At 42.5% G+C, this 27,414-nt stretch overlaps 2 protein-coding genes across 2 annotated transcripts in view; one reads left to right on the top strand and one right to left on the bottom strand.

The window, feature by feature from the left end:
- Positions 1 to 1,789: 1,789 nt before the first annotated feature.
- On the bottom strand, positions 1,790 to 5,773 carry LOC147998893 (disks large homolog 5-like). The gene is made up of 6 exons (XM_087595738.1): positions 5,607 to 5,773; positions 4,416 to 4,575; positions 3,803 to 3,946; positions 3,004 to 3,170; positions 2,179 to 2,284; positions 1,790 to 2,060 (listed from the first exon to the last, which is right to left on the bottom strand). The coding sequence occupies exons 1-5, from the start codon at positions 5,731 to 5,733 to the stop codon at positions 2,220 to 2,222; spliced, it is 663 nt and encodes a 220-aa protein (XP_087451864.1). The 5' UTR covers positions 5,734 to 5,773; the 3' UTR covers positions 1,790 to 2,060; positions 2,179 to 2,219.
- Positions 5,774 to 13,406: 7,633 nt separating this feature from the next.
- LOC134483568 (disks large homolog 5-like) overlaps positions 13,407 to 27,414 on the top strand; it is a 130,439-nt gene continuing 116,431 nt past the window's right edge. The window contains exon 1 of the mRNA XM_087596047.1: positions 13,407 to 13,568. The gene's annotated coding sequence lies outside the window, so the exon portion shown is untranslated. The remainder of the gene's footprint in view (positions 13,569 to 27,414) is intronic.

Genomic DNA, 27,414 nt, shown 5'->3' with positions numbered 1-27,414 from the left:
CACATACACACACACACACACACACACACACTTTACTGACATGGTGCACATTCTTTGCACAGAGAAGAAAGTGAGTAGTAGTGAAAACACACCAATCATGGAATTGATGGAGGGAGCTGTGGGGAAGCTGGGGTTTAGAGTTACTTAAAGGCCCTATACAGGCTCCCTTTTGTTGGAGGAGAAAGTTCAAGTGCAATGTGGTTCTTTATTTTCTTTCTCTAAAGCACAGAGGGCTAGGGTGGATCACAGGGCTTTGAGCATGTTTGGCAAGTACAGTCATGCAGAATTAAATCCTAGGACAGGAACCCTATTAATCTTCTACAGAATTATAGAGCAGCCTGGATGAAGACTCTCAGCTGAAAAGGTGGACATCTCAAGACAGGTACTGGACAATGGCTGTCAGACTTGACTGAAGACTGGAAATGTTTTTCTATGTCACAGGAAAAGAAGGCCCCTCCCACTACACTGTACTCTAAGGACATTTTATTCAGGATAGGATGACATGAACTATTGTCTCATGTCACAGATGTCAGCACAAAGTATCCAAGGTATTGTATGCCAATGGTAGCATCAACAGAACAAAGCACACAGTGTCATGAAGACATAAATTATGAGTTTGTGTAGCAAGACCCAGGCCTCTTCCAGGGTCTTAGATAGTAACTGAGAACCTCAAATATGGTAGTGATGTGATAGTTTGGGGTGAATCTAGTTACAACTAGCTTCTATTTTGACACAGATGACTCTTTTTGTGTCATGGTCAGCTTATAATGAATGACTAGACCTAAGCATGAGAGTAACCAAATACTACATTGCTTCTCTAGCTGCTGAGCTTTTAAAAGCCCTGGGGTGACAGCAAGCTTTTGTGGACATTCTGGATTGGTTCTTCTGTACTTTAATTCTCTGAGTCACCTCCACTCTCAGCAAGTTAGATCAATTCCACAAATTGGAAATCAGTCACCTGGAAAAAATACATTCTCAATACGATCCCAGATTGGCCATGGAAAAAGGGTAGCTTGAACTGTCCCACCTAGGTTCTGGGCCTGCACAGGCCTGCTCTCTAAAAGAAACCTGTGTTCACAGCTGCAGGCTACATTCACTATGGATGCTTTTGAGGTTCCTCCCTAAACTGCTTAGATTAAAATAATTTTCTTGCTAACAATCAAAAAACTGATTATGCCAATCTGGCCTACAAGAAGCTAGTTTCTATTCTGTATTTTATCAGATGTGCAGAATACAAATGGTCATCACTGATAATAGGTGAAAGTTCTGCTCTAATATGGAAACTAAGTGATGCTGGAGGATGATCCTGACCCACAATGAGCAGTGGGGACACCAGAGCCCTGTAGGGATGCCTGACAACCTAACACGTTGAGCACGCACAGCTCAGTAAGTTACCTGTGAGTACACATCTCCTGAGATCTCTCTATTTAATTGGAGGAGATCCAGTCCACCTAATACAGCACCTCATGTGGAATAACAAAAGCCACCTGCAGGAGCTGTGGTGATGACTCACAGGGTAGAGCATCTGCTGCTCTCTCAGAAGAACCACATGGACCCTAACAATTGGGTAAAGCATGTCAGTGATTACATCATAAAGTGTGTGTCGGAGAAACAGCCACATTATCCACACAAAAGACACTGTCACACTGGGTACCCCTTGGTGACTTTGAATTCACTTATTAGCCCAGTCTCCATGGAACAGGCAGAGATCCATCTCTAGCTGTCAGTTCAAGGTCCACAGGAAGGGACAGACACTTGAGTAAGAATGATGGTCTTAAGAGTCAAGAGATAGAATTCAATTTTTATTCATAACAAATACATTTTTACAACAAAACAGGATTAAAATGAATAAAAATATTTAAAAATATTTGAAAGTAAAAATAGTAACAAGAACATATAAATATGAAACAACAAAAAGAAAACTTCAATTAAAATCATAACAAAAATATTTCTAAAAGCATATTCTTAACGAACATTTAGAAGCACAGACGTATTGCTGTTTCTCCTCTAGCACACATAATGAAAGGCGGTCCCCCAAGTTGTCTCTCAAGTGCTGTTTTCTGAGAAGAAAGTAAGACCTCAATCAGTCAGGCTGGCTTAGTGGTATATAAACTTAGGGTCTCTAAGAAATGACAAATTAACTCTGAGGATGAATACTCATCCAAAAAATGTTGTTACCATTCAGGATGTTTGTCATCAGGGACTCCTGAGAAAGCAACTTATTCTTCAGGAAGCTCTCTTACTGGGGTGTGTCCAATTCCAGCTCTCTTGCACTTTCTGAGACCTGGGAGAGGAAGGCAGTTTTTCAGACACTGATTTGGTGGGGAAATGCAAGCCAGCTGTCAGAATGCTGCCTTCTACCACCTCAGTTCTATTGGACAGTCAACATGGACATTTTAAGTGATATCATTATTGCTAACTCTGTGGGCAGGGCAAAATCTCCAGAGAACCTCACAGTAATGTGGGCTGCCAATATTGGACCCAGTCTTATACCAGTGCAAACCAAGAACAGGGCAATGGCAAGAGACCTCATCGGGTTGCAGGAAGAAAGGAGATGTCCATGTGTCACCAAGGATAAAGCCAATGACAAGTGCTAATTTGGCATTTGCACTTGGTTCTTATCCCAAAGGTGCTTCCTACACAAGAGGTCACATGACCACAGAGTGTCATTTGTCAAAGAACCAAGAAATTGTTCAAAACTCTACATAGGATCCAATGTATCACATGGATATGCAATAATGAGGTATGTTATTCATCTGTCACCATTTCTAGACTGCAGCTTCAAAAAGAGCAGCAAAATATGCTTGCACAATAATTCAGTTTCTGAAAAGTGGTTAACTTCCCAGAATACTTGTGCATAGGCAGAGCAATGAACAATTCCATTACATGAGGTGCTTGGCTGGTTGTGAGTGTAAATTAGAAAGGTGGTAAGAGAAGCAAAGATGTATCAAATTGGCAAATTTTATCAGATATTGTTAAGCTAACACATCTGCTCGTCCCTACCTGATAATGCTGGTTCTGGCCATTGATGGTCTTTATCTTTCTTGTTGAAGTCAACCAAATATTTCTGGTTCAGTGCACAGTCAAGATGTACCTCCTTGCTCTCCTGCTTCAGTGGGACCAACTTCTTCCTACATGTGTTCTCCATCAGGAGCTGGCTGAGCAGGTTTCTGGAAATACAGTCTGCATAGTAAGATCATGCTGCTCCTTTCTCCCATTCCTACTCCCAAGTCCCACTAACTCTACCAGGTCCCAGATACCCATGAAGACTTAATAAAATGCATCTTGATACATATAAGGCTGCTGCACAAACAATTAAGAGTTAATCGGGGAAGAATAAATTGTTTGCTTGGCCTGACACCAATTAGTGTCCACACCTCTGAGAAAGAACATGGATCTACAACTACCCATGAAAGCCCAATGCATGGGGCCAACATCAATTAGTAGTGGGCCAACACCCTCAAAGGAGGTGAGTAGAACCAAGAGAAGGTCATGCTAACCATGTGGTCCACGCACTGAATTTTGTAAAACCTGGTGTGACACCATAGGTCCAGGGCAGCCTAATAACCTTCTGCTGACTTCAATCAGTACTGTTCTATCTAGAGCCTTCTGAAGATGCCTAGACAATCCTGGGATGAGGAACAGTCTTTTATGGAACTGAAAACTGAGTCCTAATGACCCTGGAACACTGATGTGTAAACAGCACAAGAGATAGAATCATAGCTGAAGACTGTCCAATCCAGAACAAAGAAAGTCAGAAATGGCCATTCCACAAGTGATAGCCTTTCTGACCAGGACTTACCTAGAGAAGGTAATCTCCTTCTTCAGCTTATGGTTGTTCTCATGGAATTCAGTGTTCTCCATCTCTAAGTTGTGCAGAATTGACATGACCGCCTCCTCCATTCTCTCCAGGTCTTCATAATATGGATTTGGCCTGAAGTGTGGCCTGGTCCCAAATGATAGAATACAATTAACATCGGCATTTAGGAATATATGAACTCAGGGTGGGTCCTACATTACGCCAGGCTGCTGCCTGGATCTTCCAGCACTCAGTCCCCTGCCTAGCAAGTACAGAGACTCACCAGAAACTCACTGCAATTACAATCTTGCAAAGCCACCAGCTGTCAAGGGATTTGCAAATGCACACTGGGAACTCACTCTCCCTGACTTTATCCCTGAAATCTTCATTCAGACCACAAGTTCTGCTTTTCAATAAGTGGAAGCAGATGAGTCCATTTTCAATCTCACTCCTCAGGAAGGGTCAGGTTCTGAATCTCCACTATATGGGAGGTGAGGTTTAGCACAGGGTGGTGAGGGAGGCACAGCTTTCTAGAACCCAAAACCTTAATAGGAAAAAGGAGAAGGTGACCTTGCAGACCCAGGAATGAAACAAGAGCATTTGGAGCAATTCATACCTGTTCTTCATGGATCTCTCTGTCAGAAACCTCAGGCGATCTCTCAGGTCATTTCTCTCCTCGGTAATGAGCTGCAGCTCTTTAATCAGCCTCTCCTTTTCCTTCATGGCCTGATTCTTGCTTAGGTCAGTGCCAGGGGATGATGTTTCTCTCCCAGCGTCTGTAGGTAGAAGAACACAAGTGAACCTGCATGGGGAGAATGCATAGAGTGTTCATAGACCTCAGTGAGGCCTAAACAGGAGAACAAGCCAGGAACCCAGTGTCACTGCTAGGCGTTTGGTCTATGCTTAAGAGACCTCCTCAGGGGATTTCAGTTCTACCACTACTCTATAGAGACCAAGAGACGTAAGCAGCCAGGTGTTCCCTATGCCGGACGTCACGTGCTTACATGTACCACAGAGATGGCTTCTCCAGGATTATTATCAGCTGAACAGGGTACAGCTTGGTTTCAGGACCCTCACTCCTGTGGCTTCAGAACTCAGATGATAAATTCACCATCCACAAAACTTGAGTGATTGGAGACATTCAGATGTCCTACCCTGATACTCTAAGTAAACAACTTTGGATTTAAAACGCATTTCCAGGGAGGATATGTTCAACAGACTTATCAGTGTCCCTATGTGAAATACCAAATGCCCCAGAAGTGCGAATAGGTTACAGGCTGAATCTTGGTCTACACGTTCCAAATAGTTTTGGTATTGTAGAAAATTTTTGTAACATACAACCTCTAATATATAAAGCAAACAATGACCCTGCCAGTTAGAAGAAATCAGAGAAAGTCTAAGAACATAAGGTTATTGCCTGGAGCACAATCTCTCCCTGTTCCTACTGTCAGATACCCACTGTATTTAAAGAAGCAATGATAGTGAAATACATTGCTGCCCTGTCTAAACTCAGAAAAGGTGGACCCTCCATGACTACTGATGGTGTTATTATATCAATGTAACAGAACAAATGAACTGAAAAGTAAAGACCAGAAGTTCACAGTATAATAGCATTGGCCTTACCATATCCTCCCAGTGGGGATGGGGAAACTAAAGTTCTGAAATCCTTGACTTTAAGGAATTGTGATATTCGTGGAAATTCAATTCCTTTTCAGATGCTCCAGTTGTTGTGGCCCATTGCTAGAAAGGTCAGCTTAAGCCTGCAGACCACTGACAGGAAGCTCAAAATATACTGCCCAGAACTTACTCCACATTCCCCAGAAGTGCTGTCTTTGTCCATCATTACTTTGAGACGAAAGGCCAGACTCCTTCACTTTAGTCTCTCCAGAATCGACATTCCCCCTCCCAAAACGCTTGCGAAGATGGGAAAACATGTCTTAGCTTGTAACCGCCAGACTCAGACTGAGAGAAACTAGGGCACTGGTTGTCACTACAACACTGGTGACATCACAGAGGATGCCAGAACTCTCTAGGAGACAATAGAATGTCCAAGAAGGGACAGCAGATGTCATGGGGAGCAGACTTTGCCTCCCTGCTAATGTTCTCCCTGTACTGAGCATAAGCTGAGGTGCCCTTTCCAGGAGACTTTCCTGGGGCAGAGTCACTGAGCATCTCCTGCTTCCAAAGCCAAATTTTCCTCAAGGCTTGATTATAAAAAACCTTAGTAATTCCTATGCATCTAAATGAATGTTTCCTTTCAAATCTTTCCCAAAAAATGTCTCACTAACTCAAATTGTCCTCATTCACCAATGTTAGCCATTAAAACGTCCTGAGATTTCACACCAGCTTGAATATGCAGTCAAAAGTTCTCCTGTCTCATTATGTACAGGTGCTTTATATCACATCAAGAAATAGTCTGCATGGTAGGTTACAACATGCGTGTGTATTAGGGGAACACTCATGAAGTCATGTGCTTAGCAATCAACAATTGCCAGAAAATTCCTTAGGAGAAAGAGTTCAAGTCTTTAAGGTGCTAGGAAAAGTGTGGAGACCACTTGGCAGAGGAAAATGCAATATTAGAGCCACCAGTGAAGGGAACCTCATGCTGCTTGTGGGGTTCTGCTCTCTGCACCAATGTTGCTAAAGGAGCACTGCTCACAGGCGTGAGTAAGATGTACCATGAGCTTCTATCAGAAAATAAAATACACAAGAGATATACAGGGTGCACAGAAACGTCTAAAATGAGGCTATAAACATCATTAAGTGGATAGAGCAAGGTCCCTTGCACCTGTACACTGGGAAATGGCCACCCCACCAAACCCAAAATTAGTAACACATTTATCATAGTAAAACACATTTATCATAGTAAAAAATGAATACTTTATAGAATGCACCCACTAACACTGATTGATCACATCCGTAGTTCAAATTTTGGGGGCAAATTCATGGCCTTAACTATCTTTGTCTCAACTTATATAGCAAAAAATAAGAAAGAACGAGAAAAGAAAAAGTCAAAACTAAAAGCTCAAGCTTCTCATATGAGGATTGCAGGAAGTGTTATATGGGAGTCAGTTCTGATTAGGCCATTTTAGATAGACCAGTGCATAGTGACCCGTAATGTGATGGGCCCTATATAAAGCTTTTTGCAATATTGGAATTTTAACAAACCTCATCCAGAACGTACGGAAGAGGCACCATATGATCAACATGTGATCACCATGTCCTTACTCTGTATCAGGTTATTTTTCTGCATCCTTGATTGTCAGGCATATAACAGCAACAATCTGAAATAGCTGATAGACATGGAAAAACATGGCTAAAACTATAGTTGTGGGTTACACACCTCAAGTGTGAAAGGCTAATGCTGTCTGCACAGTCCTTGGAGGCCACTCTTATAAGCCTATTTATTGCAAAGTGAAAGGAGGTTTATCTGAGCTCAAAGTGATCCTGGCCAGCCAGGTAGAGGGCAACATGTGATACTTGAGACCCTGTTTTAAACCAGCACAGAAATCCACACTTCATTCAAAGCATCATCTACGAATTCTCGATTATTTACCATTCTCTCCCTACCAGTCGTTCTGTTTGGAATGGTAGAAAACAACTGGAACTGATCTTTCTATTTTAAGGACCTTGATCTCTCTTTTTTTAGGTCCACATTAAGAGTGCATACAAATGGACATTACCATCTGAACATCTTAGTATTATCTACTCTGTATATATAGCATAATACTGTGCCTATGAAAATCTTAAGCTTCCTTGAGTGTAGTTGCCCCATCAAGAAGTGTGAAGTTCTGAGTTCAAACCCCAGTGATGCTTTAAAGGTACTAAAAGAAAGCGATCAGAGATACTCCACTTCTTTGTCCTTAGATTAAATCAAGTTGACACAATGTGAACCTGGTGGGCTATTTAACCATGCATCTTTCTCCCAACCCCACTTCCACGAGTTCAGTCCATGGCAGAATTCATCCCCCACCATCCTAGATATTTCTTTGTATATTTCTACAAGAGCCAGGTTCCTTTTTTTTTAATAGAATTAGTTGTAGTCAATCAACTGCTGCCCTATGTGAGAAATGATTAGTATCTATTGCAACTTACCACACTGTATTTGTGTATACAAGTACATTATTGGAAATCCAGCATTACTGAGGGTTTGGAAACCAGTGCTGTGGCCTTGCCTTTCTGTGCCTCTTCCTGGCTCACAGGCAGCAGGGGGCAGACCTTGAGTTCCTCTTCAGGGACAGAGTGATGGTGAATGGGCACTGAGCAGGCAGAGAAACACAGCTGAGGCAGCTCCTTTCAGTTATCAAACACATCATCTCCTTCCCATCTTAAGGGCTACTGCTGAGGTCTTGCCCCCGTACCTACCTTAATAGCAGAGAATTTGTTACACAGCAGCCAGCTCTTTCCTATTGTTCTGTAATACGCCTCCACATCATGGATGCCAAGAAAAACACTAACAAAGAACAAAAAACTCTGACGTTGAACTGTGTGGTGCTGGTCACATACCCTGTTATGTTCTGTATGTTATGAGGTTTGTTAATCTTAACAAGTTCCCCAAGTGTATTCTTCACATAGGACCCAATAGATTCAAGGAAAATTGGAACAATTATGTGTAAAATGGCCTGAGTCAGGGCCCATAGCCCGAAGCATTTCCAGCACTTGTGCATGAGCCCATGTGGATTTTGCAATGAGCAGGGCCTAGCAATGTCCAGTACACAGTTGTGAGCTGTTGCTCTGGTTGAACTGTATTGGTGTGTGCATTAATAAACTACACCTATTTAAATGAATTCAGTGTCCTGTGGTTTGAATCCAGACCCCTTGACACCAGGTATTCCCTTCTGCAGCACTTGGGAAAAAGGCTAAGTTTAGGAAAGGTGACGTCTTGTCATAAGTTATGTGACAAGAGGGATGGTGAATGATCCCTTGTGATAAGAATCAAGGTTTCCTCTGTGGTATTTAGGTCTATACTGGCCCTGTGCAACAGCTTCAAGAACCCATTTCTGATTTTCCTTGGGATTCCCGTGATGATGCACTCAGACATGATTGGAAACAACCAAAACGGTGGTCAGACTTGATTTATAAAATGTAGGTAACATTGCAAACTTATGTTGTAGGATATTTGATCATATTGTCATCCCCAATATTGTGTTATTTACTTAGAAAAATACCTTCTGGCTGTGTAGTTCAGTACTAGCACCAATATTTAACCCTAGAGCTATTTTTGTTTGTTTGTTTGTTTGTTTTTGATTTTGTTTTTGGATGAACAAGTACTTTCCTATTTTGTGGCCCAGCCCTATCTCTTACATCTTTGCACAGTCATAGAGAGACCTCAAGCATATACTCAGACAAAGCCAGGGAAGTGTATAAAAGGGCCTAAGGCAATACCTCATAATGACATTGAAAGTGGGCTCTCTTCTTGATCCACGCCTCCAGCTCTCCTGACATCTACATGAATTATAACTCCTAATGCAGTGTAAATGATGTCTGTGCTATTGCTGAAGGAATCATGAGAATAACAACTCTAAACATCCCATCATGGATAGAATTTGTGGAAAGAGGCAACTGGCAGCCAATGAGAGGGCTCTACAGTTAAAGGGGCTTGCTGTCAAGTCTGATGAGCTTGACTCAATCCCCAGGACCCACGTGGTAAAAAGGAGAGAAACAAGGGCCAAGCTGTCCTCTAGCTTCCACTCATGTGCTTACATGTATTTGAGTATATATGTATATGTCTGTATGTACGTGTGGATATGAATGTGTGTATGCATGTATGTGTATACGTTTATATGTATATGTGTGTATATGTCTGTCTATATGTGTGTATAGGTGTATTTGTATGTGTGTATATGTATTGTATGTGTGTGTATGTGTGTGTGCATGTGTGTATGCATGTAGGTGTGTATATATGTGTGTGTGAGCATGAATGTGTATAGTCATGTATATGCATGTGTTTTCAGGTACGTGTATTCGTGTATATGTATGAATGTATGTGTGTATATGTATGTATGGACACACAAACACACACAATGTTAAAACATAAAAAGCTCCTTGGAGTATTCACCGTGCCTGGATAAGTGGTGACCATGTGGGGGAAACACATGTCCATGTAAGCACACCTGTTCACATGTGCTGAGCAATGCCCAGCCTGGTCTTGAGCTCACTACCTGCCCAACGATGAGTTTCTGCCCACCTGGTCTTCTCAGAGCCAGGCGACAATTGTTCCTGCCATTCAAGTTCTGTTCCAGTTTCTCATGCCACAAACCTTCTAGCTTGAATCTCACCTACTGACGCAGGAACCTAACAGCCTCCAACCCAGTGAAGTAAGTAAACTTCTTCCTGACATCCTCAGGCTTGGTGTCCCCCATGAGTCACAGGGAGGAAGGATGGCATGCACCAAGGAGAAGGGCCATGGGCAAGGAAGACAGGATCATAAGTCAGTCATCACTGACACCAGCAAAGTGTGTGCTTCCGAGCTGGCTCTGCTCACTCTTGTCCCAGTGGCAGGACTTAAGAGTGGTGCATACCTGTCACCCAGCACTCAGAGACGTCTGAGGCATGAGAACCAGGAGTTCATGGCCATCTTAACTAATGGTGAGATCAAAGCCAGCCTGGGCTGCATGAGACTCAGTCTCAAAGCAGGCAAGGAGGAACTTGCTATATTTGAGCAAGGAAGCTGCCATCCTCCTGGGTTCTAAACATTCACTGCAATACAGAAAGATGCTAGGGCTAGTGTGGGAGAAAGTAGGAGACAGAGAAGCCAGGTTAACCCTCCCTAATCTTCTCATGCTGTGTGAGCTATGAGTAGACGTTGCCCTATACACTGTGGACAGGATGGTCTCTCAGACAGTTCAGAAAGCCATGGAGGACTCCAGCAATTCTCCAATTGGGTGTCACTTGAGTCTTATATGTGTGTGTTTATAAGCCAAAAAATAAGATCCATAGGTGACTGTGTAAATTCAACATGGCACAGCCATGTGCTGGAGTATTATTCAGCCTTACATAGGATTCAGATTCTGACCCTTGAACAGGAATGAGAATGGTAGCCATTCTCCTAAGTCAGACCTCCAGGCAGTGCAAAGACAAACTAACACTGTATGACACCACTGAGGGCTGGAGTGTCACCAAATATATAAACACAGAAAGCAGGAAGGTTTACAGAGCCCCAGGGGTGACATGGAGTGGGGAGGTTGGAGGGTAGGTATGTAAGTGGGACTGAGGCTCAGAGGAGTCAGACATGGCTGCAGAATATGCATGTGGCTCCTCCCATACCTGTGGGTCCTGCCTCCTCAGAAAGGCAAATACACCAAAAGAAAGGACCAGAGGGGACAGGCTCTGACCTCCTGTAGACACACACAAATGACGTGACAGAATGTGCACACTGCTGCCTTGCTGCAGGAGCAGTTGAGCATCCAGAAGGGTTGAAAGAGGCTGGAAGGGCTGAGCATGGCACTGAGTTCAAGGACATAGCTTTAGGTCCTGGGGAACCTACGGTGCCCAGGCCCCATCCTGCTGATACTGAGGGACACCGCTGACATTCAGGGTGATGGCTGGGCTGGGCTGGGGAATAGGTGTCCACTCTCACCTGCTCCAGCTTGAAGGTGCTCTGGATGAAGTAGAACTGCAACTACTTGTTGGATTCATTGATGCAAATCTGCTGGAAGCTATTCTGTTCAAAGTCCTCAAATCTGAATATGGCCAAGGCACCAATGGGCAAGCACTGGGAGACAAGGTGTGGTTATAGCCGGGGTCTCCTGGGAAGACTAGCCCTCCTGAGAGGAGTTGCAGCAGAGGGGGTGTGTTTTCCTGACCTGTTTGGTACCCAGTGTTCTTTGCCAAGGGTTCCTTTATTACTTCTTGATGGAACCAGGCCTGCACATATCCAGGAAGCATTGGGGTGGAACCTAGGCTTGGTGCCCACATGCTGGCATCGCTGAGGGTGAAGCCTAGCCTATCACACTTCCAGCAATGAGTGCAGATGCCTGGGTTCCTATATAATGGCGGTTCTTACCGTTCCTAAAATTGTGACTCTTTATTTCAGTTCCTCATGTCGTTGTCATCCCAACATAAACTTATTGGAGAGCTACTTCATAAGTGTCACTTTGTTACTGTGAGTAACTGTACTGTAAATGTCTGGTGTGCAGGAGCGCTGATGTAGAACCCACAGATTGAGAGCAGCTGCTGTAGAGGATCAGAGTCCTCTGCCAGCCCTGGTGTTTGCAGAGATCCCCTGGGTTCCTAGTCTCCATGGCTTTCCCAAGGACAGGGTTTATTCTTGGCCGTCTCAGGGCCCGGGACCTCACAGAAACAGCCTCTCCCATGTCCTTCCTGTTGAGGAGATCGTGGTTGGTCCTCAGCACAATCCAGTCAAACAGGGCGCTGTATAGACACTTGGCCAGGGGTCTCCTGCAGTTATGGCCTCTGGACAGAGGGGTTTCTTACCTGGGGTGGGGCAACTGTGCCAGGTACAGACTGTGATGCTCAGAGTCAAGACCTCATTTTGTCTTATTTTCATAGACATAGTTGCCCAGGCTGGCCTCGAACTTGCCGTGTAGCCAAGGATAATTAAACAACTGATCCTACTGCCTCTACCCCCCATGGGCTGAGATTGCAGATGAGTGTCACCAGAGCTGGCTTGTCACAGGTGCTATACGGCTCTAAGTCAGGGGCCTCATGTGCAGGTGTGTTATGACTGTGCCATCCCCACCCCGCAACCAGGGTTTTCACCTTTCTCCTGCTGAAGTCTGCTTAATCCTACTCTGGCCCCAGGACACAGTAGCTGTGGGAGACTCAAAGCCTGGGGCTTCAGCTCAGCATGGGTACACAGCATGGCATGCAGGATGTATGGTTGTGAAAAAGCCAAGGAAGTGCTTCTCAGCTCACCCCCTGCAGGAATGTCTAGTCCATCCTTCTCCCCATGGACACAGACATCTGCTTCCAACTGCCCGACATGTCTCTCTGGTTTTGACTTTCCTGGATGCCATGTCAATGCCACCACACAGAGTGCTGCCTCTACTGGGGACACTCACACAACCTCTCTGGGGGACATCTGAGCCAAGCAGGGATTGGGTGCACTGCAGAGAGGTCAAGTCATGTCGTGAAGTACCTTGTCCCACAAAGGCTCACTGTTCAGGGAGTTGAATGGAAAAGTAAGCTTATGCCCCTGGGCAGGGTCCCCATAGGGAGTGTCCCACACCCTGCTATCAGGTCTATTCCTGGTGCCATGCAAATTCAATTTGCAAGACCCAATGCTCTGGAAATGTCAACAGCTAACGGAAATGTACCAGGAAGTGCACACCACAGCAAAGGGAGAGGATGGCACAGAGACCTATGCTATGGGTTAAGGGGTACGGAAAGGCCACCTCGAGCACAGGGGTCAGTCACCTCTTTCACAAACAAGGCAAAAGGTCAATGCTCTCAGCGCTGGGAGCCTAAAGGGCTCTGTGGCTCCTAAGCCCTGCAGCTGCAGCCAGAAGCAGCACTGAACAGGATGTAAATGCTGAGGATGGCGATGTCAATAAAACTTTATTTACAAAACCAAATTGGTGGTGGTGCTGGTGGTGGTGGTGGTGGTGGTGGTGGTGGTGGTGGTGGTGGTGCTGGTGGTGGTGGTGGTGGTGGTGGTGGTGGTGGTGGTTGCGGACTGGTTCATTTCAAAGCATGCTGGAGTGGCATGGCCACTGAGCATCGGGAAACACAGAAAGGAATGCGACCGGACACAGGGTTCCCAACACCCTAGACGTCGACCTATGGCACTGGAACAGGGTCCCTGAAGGTAAGTCTGGACAGTCAGATAAGATAAGTACATTTTATTACAAGGAAATGGGACAAGATAAATCTTCTCTTCATCTCGCTATGCTTAAGCATCTTTAAGAGTGCAGGGAATTCATGTCTATCAGTCTGGTTTAGAAAAGTGTTTAGAGACGGCAAGAGTAAACTCCATGGTGCCCTGACGAGGGTTCCAGGGATTCTGATATCTGGGTCAAAGTGAAAGTTAAGGTGAAAAAGGCTGTTAGGCAGGGCAAAAAGATTCCAATTTCTGGTCTCTTTGGGCTGTAATTTTTACTGTGTTCAAGGCCATGAATGCAGACAGGGTAATAACGAATACAGAACAAGAAGCTAGAGCTTCATTAAGACAAAACGAAAGTAAAAGTTTTGCCCTCTGCACCACTGCCTGAAGCAGGTTTTTCTAAGTCGTTTCCCGAGGATGGCATGTTGACCATTAGATTCACACGATGATGATGACAAATTCACCTGCTTTTTCTTTTCCTATAATTAGGCCAGCATCGATTCAAGGTGTGGCCCAACCGACTTATTATAAAGGATGATACTGGTTGGTTGAAAAAGATAGTAGCTTTCTATGAACCATGTATTAAGTTTTTATGTATATTAAAATTAACATTGGAAAGAACAATGGTAGGAGAGGAAGCTGGAGGACAACTGCTGCAAATGCTTGCTTTTGAAAATGCTAATGAAGAGTACAGGAGAGTATTATTACCTATAAAGGAGCCTGGGGATATTAATGCTTATATGAAGGCATGCAAGGGTATCTTTTCTGAAAATGGAAAGATGCATATTTCATGTATTGATCCAGATAGAGTTATTAAATTATATGTTTAAATACTCTTGAATATCCTACAGGCACTTTCACTCAGGATGAGTTGCCTTTAGAATGGATATATATTAAATAAAACTTTAACCAAACATTAACAAATTATGAGGAACAAATTACTTTAATTATTCAGCAAGGCATACAAAGACCTGTTACTCTGTGGGGATATGATTGTGCTGCTATTGTTTTCCCATTAAGCAAAGATAAAGTGGAATATTTAATGCAGATGTCTGAGGTTTTTCAATTAGCCATGATTTCTTACACTGGAAATATTGAATTTCATCCTCCCCATAGTAAATTGTGGGATTGCTTTAAAAAACAAAAAAAAAATTTGATCAATACACTAATTTCTGTTGATCCATTACCATCAGCCTTTACTGTGTTTACAGATGGCTCTAACACCAAGATGGCTTATTGGACCGAAGATTAATTTTGGGGACAAGAATCTTCTTTTGGGTCAGTACAACAAAATGAATTATTAGCGGTAATTAATGTATTCCAGGATTTTACTCATGATGTAAAAATATTATAGCTGAGTCCGCTTATGTTGTAGGAGTAGTACAGAATATTGTGACTGCTGTTGTTTCTACATCTAAGCCTATATTAAATGTTATTCTCACATATTAAAGGACTATTGTTATTATGAAACTCTAGAATATTCATTACACATACTAGATCACATTCAAAATTTCCAGAATCTTTAACACTTGGCAATCCTATGGTAGATCAATTAGTGGCATTTGCTACCCCAGAAGAACACAGTCATAATCATGCCAATACAGGATATTTACATATTAAATATAAGCTTCCCTATTCTCAAGCCAAACAAATTATTGCTAATTGTCCTATGTGTCAGTCTTCACGTATAAAATGTGTTCCATCTCAAATTAATCCCAGAAGGATGCAACTTAATACATCGTGTCAGATCGATATAACCCATATTTCTGAGTTTGGTCGCCTTTCACATATAGATGTAAGCATAGATAATTTTTCAAAATTTGTGTGGGCTACACCATTGCCAGGAGTACGCACTGCTCATGTTATACAGCATCTATTGGAAACTTTTGCTGTTATGGGACTGCCTTCTAAAATTAAAATTGATAATGGACCAACATATATTTCTTATCAATATAAACAATTTTGTCAACGATATCATATTGTACATATTACTGGTACAGAACACAATACACAAGGACAAGCTTTTGTTGAAAGAATTCACCATACCCTGAAATGACAAATTATAAAATTAAAAAGGGGGAAAAGAGATGGCCTCATGCAACCTGAATGCAGTTTGCAGACCAGTCCCAGAGCTATATGGCACAAGCATTATACGTTATTAATTTTCTTAATTTACCACAAGGTGAAGTTATATCAAGAGCAGATAGACACTTTGTTGAACTTCCCCCCAGAAGGCATGGAACAGACAGTATGGATAAAAATTGCCCGGGATGCTGAATGGCAGGAAGGGACATCATTGTATATAGGGGAGAGGGTTTTGTCTCATTACAGGATGGGAGACTATTCTGGTTATCCGGGAGATGGATCCAAGCACAGAATAATAAGAACTGCTCCCTACCCTCAAAGGAATCCAGTTAAACCAGCTACATTTTCTCCTGATGGATGTTCTCAGGAGATGAGGAGGTGTCCTCCATTACTGAGGCCCTGGCTTCTCTTAGTGTCCACAAACAACAATGGATAAGGATCCGTGTAGTGACAACCCTATTACCTATGTGGGGTCAGGTGAAGCAATTAAGCACTGAAAGGAATAATTTTGTCCCCTTCAGGAAAGTCCTTTACTACTGAGCACTTATTCTTAGCAATGTGTGTTTTACTCATGGTTTCTTCTGCTGCAGCCAATGCCAGTTGTTGGGCTTATATTGCTTATCATGATGAAATCCTACTACTTTTCTGTTAGTAAATATATGGATAATGACACAGAACATGACTGGGGTTAATTCAAGCCTATTTAGAGGGCAATGAAAGTGCTTCAAAAGTAATTAATGCCTTGAAATATGATGTTCGAATGTCTTTTGGTAAACAGCTAGAAGATACTACCCCTATGGAAATAGCTAAATTATTGGCTGATCAATTGACAGGATTAGATCCCAAGGCTTGGCTTCAAAGGATTTTCCATAGCATGGGAGGAGCTAGTTTTGCCATAATCTTATGTACATTATGTATTATGTTGCTTTATTTTTACATGACTAAACCCCTACAAGGACCTTTAGCTATGTTATGTAAAGTGTTACTTTAAAACAAAAGAAAAAAGAAGGAATTGTTAAGACATAGAGATGCAGGTCCCAGGCAGGGTCAAGAAAGGCCTGGTGACAGATTCAAGTAGGGGCTGGAATGCCGCCCTGGAGAAGAAAATGTTTTTCTCACTTGGCCTTAAATTATGTTCTGCTGTGTCCCGTTTTGTGGAAGTGGTTCTAACGCTCTCTTGGTAATGGTGAGTATATTTTGATTATAATAAGAGAGGTGATTTGTTATATGAATATTTTTAGAAGAAGCTTTTGTTTATTAGTCTTTCTTTGTTTAATCTTCCCTCATTGTTCCTGGTATCCTGGGAATAATGATCTTATGGTATCTTGACACAATGAAAATTGTAGTAATGCATATTCTTAGCTTAATAAAGATTAATAAAGCTTGCAACTGCGTACAGTTTCTTTTGCCTTTGCTCTGCACCCCCTGTGTCCTGGGGTATGCGACCATACCCAGGGCCCCAACTCACTAGACATTGACAATGGGTCACCCCACAAAACACAGAAGCATCTACCTTAGTCAAAAATGGACATTTTATTGAATGCACACACTAACACTGATTGATCACATCCATAGCTAAGATACTAGGGGCAGATCCGTGGCCCAAAATACATTCCTCTAAACCTATAAAGAAAGAAAGAAAGAAAGAAAGAAAGAAAGAAAGAAAGAAAGAAAGAAAGAAAGAAAGAAAGAAGGAAAGAAAGAAAGAAGGAAAGAAAGAAAGAAAGGAAGGAAGGAAGGAAGGAAGGAAGGAAGGAAGGAAGAAGAAAAAAACACAAAAAACTTAAGCTTCTCATAGGAACTTCGCAGGAAGTGTTGTCTGGCGGTCAGTTCTGATTAGGCCATTTTAGATGAAACAGTGCACAGTGACCCTTAATGTGATGGGCCCTATATAAAGCTTTTTGCAATATTGGAATTTTAACAAACCTCATCCAGAACATACAGCAGAGGCAAGGATGTGATCACCATGTCCTTGCTCTCTATCAGGTTATTTTTCTGTGTCCTTGATTGTCAGGCATAGACAGCAACAATCTGAAATAGCTGGTAGACATGGAACAAAGTGGCTAAAACTATAGTTGTGGGTTGCACACCTCAACTGTCAATGGCTAATGCTGTCCTAGAGACCTCGGAGGCCCCTCTTGTAAGACTGTCTATTGGAAATGGAAGCACTGACTTCAAAGTGAACCGGGCCAGCCAGGGAGAGGGCAACATGGATACGTGAGACCCTGTCTAAAACCAGCACAAAAACCAACCCTTCATTCAAAGCATCATCTATTAATTCTTTATTATTTACCACTTTCTCCCTACCAGCCTTTCAGTCTGGAATGGTAGAAAAGGACTGGGAATGTTCCTTCTATTCTAAGGACCTTGATCTCTCTTTCCTTAGGTCCACATTAAGAACACATGCAAATGGGTATCACCATCTGAACAACTTAGTATCATCTACTCAGTATATCTAGCCTAATACTGTGCTATGACAATCTCAAGCTTCCCTGAGTTTCGCTGACCTAGCAAGAAGTATGAAGTACTGAGGACACACCCCAGTGATCCTTTCAAGGGGTTAGAAGAAAGCCATGAGAGATGCTCCACTTCTTTGTCCTTAGATTAAATCACATTGACACAATGTGGGTGGACTATTTAACCAGACATGTTTCTCCCAACCCCACCTTTCTGAGTTCAGACCATGGCAGAATTCATGCCCCACCACCCTAGATATTGAGTTTAGTGATATGTAATTATTATTTAAACCTATGTATTAAATTTTGTCATTTTCTTAATTTTTGTGGTTTTCACAGTCTTCTTTGATTAACTTTCCTAGTTTTATTAATTTATCCCCTGTGTTCTCTGGTATTTTGTCCTTCCCTTCAAACTAAAGTATTCCTTTTAGGATCCTCTACAGAGCAGTCTTACTGGTTATACATATTTTGTTAAATTTATTTTTAGTGTGCATTAGTCAGCACTGTAGCTGTGCAGCTGCCTGCCCTCCATGGTACCAGATCTACATTCCAAACAATAATGCTAACTCTTACAGGCTGTGTAGCATCTTGGCTGCTCTTTGTTCCCCTTGGACAGCCCTCAGGACCAGGCTCTCCTCTCCCTTAACCATGGCTGCTGTCCTCTTCCTCTCTCCTCTCCATCACACACGTTCTTCCTTTATTCTCTGGCAGCTTCTTCCTCCTTCTTCCCTCCTCATGATCCTCTCTAGCAAAGCCCTGAATGTTCACCTCCCCCATTTCTCTGCTGTGCAGCTGTTGGCTGTTGGCTTCTTTATAATCACAGTTAACTGGGAGCAGGGTCAGTTATTTGGGGTTAACCAGTCTTGAGTTCTACAAATTAGCATTAAAATACAAGCAGCATTAGGCCAATCCACCACAGGGGTTTTTGTTTGTTTGGTTGGTTTATTTGGTTTAATTTTCATTTACCTTTTTACTTGTTATTTTATTTTTGGCTATTTTTTATTAATCGGTTATTTTATTTATTTACATTTCAACTGTTGTCCTGCTTTCCAGACTCCCCTCATCAAATTTACATCCCATTTCTGCTCAGCTTTGCCTATGTGACAGTGCTCCTGCACCCACACATATCCATCCCCATCTCACACCTCTAGGATCTCCCTTTGGTGGGGCTACAGACCTCACCTTGAACCATAGAGCATCCTTGCATACACTTTGGCTGGCAGTTTGGCCCCTGGGAGCTTGGGGATTAGGGAAAGAGGATCTGGTCAGATATGAAAGCCAATGATTGCTGCATTCTCTTCTTTTTCTGGTTATAGGTGAAATTATGTTTGTGTGCTTCTCTTTTTTTAAATTATTGAGAGAAGATTAATTTCTTGGTTTTTCTTGGGTATAGTTTAGTTCATTATCTTGGAGTTTTCCTCCAATTAGCCTCTGTTGTGCTTTCTTACAGAAAAGAATTGTTTAAATTTGGTTTTGTCATGAAATATCCTGGTTCCTCCTTTTATGGTGATTGAGGATTTTGCTGGATATAGGAGCCTGTGTCTGCCCAAGATTTTCTGACTTTTAGAATCTCTGTTGAGAAGTCTGGTGTAATTCAGATACGTCTGAATTTATTTGTTACTAGATATTTATACCTTACCCCTTTTAATGTTCTTTCTTGATCTGTGCATTTAGCGTTTTAATTATTATGTGAATGAAGGAATTTTTCTGGTACAATTAGTTTGATGTTCTGTAGGCTTGTTGTACCTTTATGGCCTTTTCTTTCTTTACCTTATGGAAGTTTGCTGCTATGATTTGTTGAAGGTGTTTACTGGATCTATGAACTAGAAATCTTAATTCTCTTCTATATCTATTATCCTTAGGTTTCAACATTTAATTGTGTCCTGAAATTCATGGATGTTTTGGATTCAATAAACCATACATGTTTATCTGAGATGGGTGTTCTGTGCTTTGTGGGATGACCTCCTTGACCCCAGGCTGCATGAAGAATCTCAGCTGACAATGGGGACATAAATTATGAGTTTGTGTAGCAAGACGCAGGCCTCTTCCAGGTTCTTAGATATTAACTGAGAACCTCAAATACGGTAGTGATGTGATAGTGTGGTGTGAATCTAGTTACTATTCTCTATTTTGATATAGATGACTCTTTTTGTGTCATGGTCAGCTTATAATGACTAGAAGACCTAAGCTTGAGAATAACCAAAGACTACATTGTTTCTGTAGCAGCTGAGCTTTTAAAAGTCCTGGTGTGACAGCAACTGTTGGTGGATATTCTGGATTATTCCTTCTGTACTTTAACTCTCTGTGTCACTTCCACCATCACTAAGTTAGTTCAATTCCATAAATTGGAAATCCATCACCTGGAAGAAATACTCTTTTTTTTTAAAGATTTATTTATTTATTTATTATATACAAGTACACCGTGACTGTCGTCAGACACACCAGAAGAGGGCATCATATCTCATTACAGATGGTTGTGAGCTACCATGTGGTTGCTGGGATTTGAACTCAGGACCTCTGGAAGAGCTGTCAGTGCTCTTAACCACTAAGCCATCTCTTTAGCCCAAGAAATACTTTCTGAATATGATCTGAGATTGGCCATGGAAAAAGGGTAGCTTGAACTGTCCCACCTAGGTTCTGGGCCTGCACAGGCCTGCTCTCCAAAAGAAACCTGTGTTCACAGCTGTTGGCTGGCTAAGAAAGATTTCACGAGACGTGATACACAGCACTCGGACTTCTGCTTCAGTCATCTGCACAAATTTTCCCGGACGATATCCTCATACCTCCAGCAGGCGGGTGATGAAGCTGTCCACTCTCAGCTCCCCTTCAGCCATCTTGTGGGCACAAGACTCTCCTCCCTGCGGCAGGAACAAGGGCTTCTCCATGGTGGCTGCAGCAGCAGTGGTGGTTTGGCATTCTCACCTAGGAGGCCCTATTCCTTTCTACCCCAGTTCCAACTCACCTCAGGCCCGGGCCTTCCCCCCATCCACTTCCCATGGAGCAGGGAGAGCAGCACCCACTAGAAATAAAAGGGAAGCCCTTGGTCCTGCCAAGAATGAACACCAGTGAAGGGGCTTGTTGGGGGGAGGGTGGTAATGGGAGGAGGATGGGGAGGGGAACAACCATAGAGAAGGGGAGGGGGAGGGGCTAGGGGGATGTTTGCCTGGAAACCTGGAAAGGTAATAACAATTGAAAAGTAAATAAGAAATACCCAATTTAATAAAGATGGAGAAAAAAAGAGAAAAGTGTCACACATTTAAAACAGAAGAATATGGGCCCTAATTTTAAACCACAGCTCTGTCAATTAACTAAACCTTTAAAAAGCTCAGAAAATCAGGCCAAACAATATTTTCTCGGTTTATGTATCTGTAATGTCGCATAAATAATAATGTCCGTTTCTTGCTATTGTGGAGGGAATTAAATAGATAATATGTAATCATGGAAGTTTTGAAGTACCATCCATTTTTCTGTTCATTAAATCACTCTTCCTCATTTCATTGATCAAGTATGTATGTTTTCTTTTCATAATTACATGTATAATAAAACCAGCATAAAAACCTTCAGAATTGTATAAGCTTTCACTTTTAACAAATTAAATTAGTTGTTCTTTGTATTTCTGCTGAACATTTAAATGTTCTTTATATGTCCCAGTGCGAGTTTATTAGGTACCTATAAACTTTAAACTCTTTGCCTGAGAGCATGAGTACTATTTAATTATATAGTAACTACACTCAGGCTGTCTTTGTATTAGAACCAATTATATCAGACTCTAAGAAAAATTACTATTGCTTTAAAGTTTGTGTGTGTATGAGTGAGAGTATGAGTATGAGTGTCTCTGTGTGTGTGTGTGTGTGTGTGTGTGTGTGTGTGTGTGTGTGTGTGTGTGTGTGTGCAGCACATGACCAAACAACTTTCAGGAGCCATTTCTCTCCTTCTGTCATGTGGGTCCCAGGATGTAACCCAGATGTTTGACTTTGGCAATAAATAATATTACCCACTAAATAAATAAATAAACAAAGAAAAAACAAGCCACAAATAAACTTTAAAAGTAAAGGCCAGAAGTTCACAGAATAGTAGCATTGGCCTTACCATATCCTTTCTTTGGGGATGGGAAAATTAATGTTCTGAAATCCATGACCTTCAGGAACTGTGATATTCATGGAAATTCAATTCCTTTGCAGATGCTCCAGTTGTCAGTTGTCAGTTGTCCAGAAAGGTCAGCTTAAGCTTGCGGGACCCCCACCATCCCCCCCCCCGCCTCCACAGAAAGCTCAAAAGACACTGCCCAGAACTTACTCCACATTCCCCAGAACCACTTTCTTGGTCAATCATTTCTTTGAGACGAAAGGTCAGACTCCTTCACCCTAGTCTCTCCACAATCGACATCCCCCCTCCCAAAACACTTCTAAGACTGGAAAACATGTCTTAGGATGTATCTGCCAGACTCGGACTGAGAGAAACTAGGGCACTGGTTGTCACTACAACACTGGTGACATAGCAGAGGACGCCAAGAACTCTCTAGGAGACAGTACAATGTCCAAGAAGGGACAGCAGATGTCATGGGGAGCAGACTTTGCCTCCCTGCTAATGTTCTCCCTGTACTGAGCATAAGCTGAGGTGTCCTTTCCAGGAGACTTTCCCAGGGCAGAGCCACTGAGCACCTCCTGCTTCCAAAACCAAATATTCCTCAAGGCTTGATTATAAAAACCTTAGTAATTCCTATGCATCTAAATGAATGTTTCCTTCCAAATCCTGCCGAAAAATGTCTCATCCTAACTCAAATTATCCTCCTTCACCAATATTAGCCATTAAAAATTCCTGAGAAATAATACCAGTTTGAATATGCAGTCAAAATGTTCTCCTGTCTTATTATGTACAGGTGCTTGAAATCACATCAAGAAATAGCCTGCATGGAAGGTTGCAATGTGGGTGTGTGTTAGGGGAACACTCATGAAGCCTTGTGCTTAGCATTCAAGGGTTGCCACAAAATTCCTTAGGAGGAAGACTTGAAATCATTATGGTGCTAGAAACAGTGTGGAGGCCAGTTGGCAGAGGAAAGTGAAACATTAGAGCCACCAGTGAAGGCTCCTGTTGGGCCCTACCTTGGTGTTTCCCTCCCCCCTCGCTGAGCCTTTCAGCCTGCTATAGCAAGAAATTGTTTACACCTTTGCCAGCTGCTCTTAGCCCCTGATTTGGGGCTGGGATTTTCCATGGCACCCTTCCTCCCCACTGAGCTTTCCTGCTTCTTGTTTTGAAGAAGCTGTTTATGCCCCTGATTGGGCTGGAACTTTCACCACACAGACTTGTCCTATTTTCCTGGTTGGGGATTTTCACCTGCCTTGTTGTTTTTCCACTGCTTTTGCCTCTGGTATATAAGGAGATCTCAGTAAAGCCTTGGTGGCACTCGCTAAAAAGGGGTGACCCGTGTACATGTTTTCTTTCAACCCCACAAACCTACACCTGATATTCACACACTGTCGGCACAGGCACTGACAATAGGTATCACAATAGAAACTAGTAACTAGATTTAACCAAACTATCACATTAATGCTGTATTTCGTGGTAATTTTTTTTTTTTTTTTGCTCTCCTAGAACCTGGAAGAGGCTTGGGGTTTTCTAATCCTACTCATAATTTATTATCCTTCCCAACACTATGTGCTTTGTTCTGTAAATGCTAGCAGCGCCATCCAATACCTAGGATATTTACTACTGACATGTGTGACGTGAGACAAAACAGTCCCTGTCATCCCTCACCTGAATAAACTTCCTTAGAGGACAATGTAGTTGGAGGATACTTCTTTCCTCTCCAAGATAGAGAAACATTTCCAGTCTTCAGACAAGTGTGTCAGCCATTGTCCAGTGACTGTCTTGAGATGTCCACATTGTCAGCTGAGTGTCGTCATCCAGCCTGCCCTGTAATTGTTGTAGATGATTAATAGGGTTCCAGCCCTAGGATTTAATTCAGTGCTACAGTACTTGCCAAACATGCTCAAAGCCCTAGCTGCCACCCTAGTCCTGTGTGCTCTAGAGAAAGACAATACAGAACCACATTGTCTATCAAGTTTCTCCTCCAATAGAAGGAGAATCTGCATCCGGTCTTTTAAGTAACTCTAATCCCCAGCTTCCCTACACCTCCCTCCATCGATTCCATTATTGGTGCATTTTCAGTAATGCTCACTTTATTTTTGGTGTGCAAAGAATATGCACCATGTCAGTAAAGTGTGTGTGTGTGTGTGTGTGTGTGTGTGTGTGTTCATCCATGAACTCACTATAAATTATTATCAAATGACCCAGAAGACCGTGGAGAAACCTGTCGATGTGCATGCAGAATTATGTTACTACTGTTCCATGGCACCTTGCAGGTAACACTGAAATACTGGGCTGCTTTAATAGAGTCTAAAACCAGGCTATGCATGGTTTTCGGTGAGATTGTGATGTGCAACACCACAACAGAGATCAGCAGAAGCTTCGTTTATTCCATGCTGCTGTTACCAAGTGAGGCAAAGCCTCATCCCATAGAGAGTCTAGTAGGATCTGATGAAGGGCAATAAACTCAGGGTTGAAATCAAGCCTTTAGAAACAAAGAGAAAAACACAAAGTCAAGGAAAGCAAGAGCTGTCTTTTCTTCCTCTTTTTTTTTTTTTTTGAGAAGATCCACAAGAGAGACAACCCTTCCTCAAACTAACAATGCACAAGAGAGACAGTAATGAATTACAAATCAGAAATGAAATGAGGGACATAACAATAGACACCGAGCAAATTCCAAAATCATTAGTTCTTACTCCCGAGGACTTTATGCCAGAAAACTGGAATATTCATTCGATATTGTTGATTTTGTAGACAGATAACAATTACCAAAGTTAAATCCAGATCTGGGAAGGTATCTGAATAATACCCCTAAGAAAATAGATACACTCATTAAAGGTTGCATACATTATATATTATATTGCTTTCTTTTTGCATGATTAAACCCCTTCAAGGACATTTAGCTATGTTATAGAAAGTGTTACTTTTAAAACAAAAGGACAAAGAGAGAAATTGAGGAGTCACTGAGAGACACTTCCCAGACAGGATCAAGGAAAGACGGCTGAGGGATGCAAGCAGGGGCTGCAATGCTGCCCTTGAGTAGAAAATGTTTTTCTCACTTTACCTTACACTATGCTGTACTGTGTCCATTTTTTGTGGAAGCGGCTCTCATGCTCTCTGGGTTATGACAAGTATATTGTGATACTAGGAAGAGGGGTGATTTGCTATACAGATATTTTAAGGAGAAGCCTTTGCTTACTCTCACTTCTTTGCCTAGTCTTGCCTCAGTCGTTCCTGGTATCATGGGAATAACGATCTTATTATATCTTGCCGAAAGGGAAAGTGAGGTAATGCATATTCATGCCTATATAAGGGTTAATAAGCTTGCAGCTGCATGCAGTTGCATCTGCCTTTGCTCTGCATCCCCTGTGTAGTGGTTATTTGTGACCTTACCTGGGCCGCCAACGCACTAGATGTTGACAAGCATCACCCTTCTCAGTGTCAGGTTTATTTTCTTTCTTTTTTGAAATCTATGATGTGGAGGCGTATTACAGCAACAATATGAAATAGCAGGCTGGCATGTATGAAAATTGCTGTGTTTAAGCTAGGTGTGGGGACAAGTCCTCAAAAGGAGCTGTTAAGATGGGAAACACATAATGCATTTCTTGCTGGAATTGAGTTGCCTCAGCTGTGTTGCTCTGCCTGCTCAGTGTCCATTCAACATCACTCTGTTTCTACAGAAGAACTCAAGGTTTGACCCAGCCGCCTGTGAGCTGTGATATGGGCAGAGAAAGGCCAGGACACAGTGGTGATTTCCCACTCCTCAGTTATGCTGAATTTTCCACTACTGTACTTGTATACACAAGTACAGTGTGGTCAGTTATTATAGATATTTGTCATTTCTTACAGAGGGCAACTATGATTGACTACACCCAATTCTATAAAAAACAAAACACGGGGTTGGGGATTTAGCTCAGTGGTAGAGCGCTACCTAGGATGCGCAAGGCCCTGGGTTCGATCCCCAGCTCCGAAAAATAGAACCAAAAAAAAAAAAAAAAAACTCAGGAAACCTGGCCCTTGGCAGCAATGAATCAAGAAATATCTAGGATGGTGGGGCATGAATTCTGCCAAGCAATGAACTCAGATAGGTGGGGTTGTGAGGAAGATGTATGGTTGAATAGCCCAATAGATTCACGTTGTATCATCTTGATTTAATCTAAGGACAAAGAAGTGCAGTATCTCTGATGGCTTTCTTCTAACCCCTTGAAAGGTTCACTGGGGTTTGACCTCAGTTCTGCATTCTTCTTGCCGGTGCAGCAACACTCAGGGAAGCTTGAGATTGCCATAGGCACAGTATTAGGCTAGAAATGCTGAGTAGGTGATACTAAGTTGTTCAGATGGTGATACCCATTTCATTTGTTCTTAACGTGAACCTAAGGAAAGACAGATCAAGGTCCTTAGAATACAAAGATCATTTCCAGTTTTTTTCTACCTTTCCTGAATGAAAGACTGGATGGCAGAGAATGGTAAAAATTCAAGAATTGGTAGATGATGCTTTGAATGAAGGGTGGGTTTTTGTGCTGGTTTTAGACAGGTTCTCACTTACCCCATCTTGTTCTCTACGTTGCTTGTCAGGTTCACTTTGAGCTCAAATAAAGCTGCTTCTACTTTCCAACAGGTAGTCTTACAAAGGAGCCTCCAAGGACTGTGAGGACAGCATTAGCCAATGAGAATTGAGGTGTGTAACCCACAACTATAGCTTTATCTGAAAGACCCTCAGACAGAGGAGACTCTCGCTCCAGTCCTGAGGACAATCACCACCCCATGAACACACAGGACTCAGTCTTGATGTAAAAACAAGAGGTTTACTTTGGGACACCAATGCACTGGGGCTCGACATGGTCCACACGCAGGAGGGATGTGAGGAGCCTCGAACAACAGAAATGTACAGCTTAAACAGTCATTTACGATCACACAGTTTAATTAGCTCAGCTATTTCGGTGCCAAGGATAACTAGGCAGATGTTTCTCGGCCTGGATTCCTGGGATAAGGCCATAACCACATCAATGCAGCTATTTCAGTACCAAGGACGTCTGACTTGATATATGTTTTCTTATCCTGGAGTTCCCAGGACAAGGACCAAGGATATCTGTCTTGGCAGGTGTTTCTCTTCTGGAGTTCTCAGGACAAGGCTATAGCGATGTCAGCCTATAGCACAGCTGCATTCACTACCCAGGACATCTCATTTCTATAGTGGTCAGTCA

The sequence above is a fragment of the Rattus norvegicus genome, chromosome 19 (assembly GCF_021556685.1).
Source record: "Rattus norvegicus strain SHRSP/BbbUtx chromosome 19, alternate assembly SHRSP_T2T, whole genome shotgun sequence".
NCBI classification, from domain to species: domain Eukaryota; kingdom Metazoa; phylum Chordata; class Mammalia; order Rodentia; family Muridae; genus Rattus; species Rattus norvegicus.
The sequence above is the reverse complement of the archived record's forward strand: the minus strand, read 5'-3'. Positions and strand labels throughout refer to the sequence as shown.

Coding starts and splice junctions, on each gene's coding strand:
- LOC147998893 (XM_087595738.1), bottom strand. CDS start 5,733: ATGTTTTCCCATCTTCGCAAGCGTTTTGGGAGGGGGAATGTCGATTCT. Junction 3,947..4,415: donor GAGAGATCCATGAAGAACAG/GTATGAATTGCT, acceptor ATTTGGGACCAG/GCCACACTTCAGGCCAAATC. Junction 3,171..3,802: donor AAGGAGATTACCTTCTCTAG/GTAAGTCCTGGT, acceptor CTGTATTTCCAG/AAACCTGCTCAGCCAGCTCC.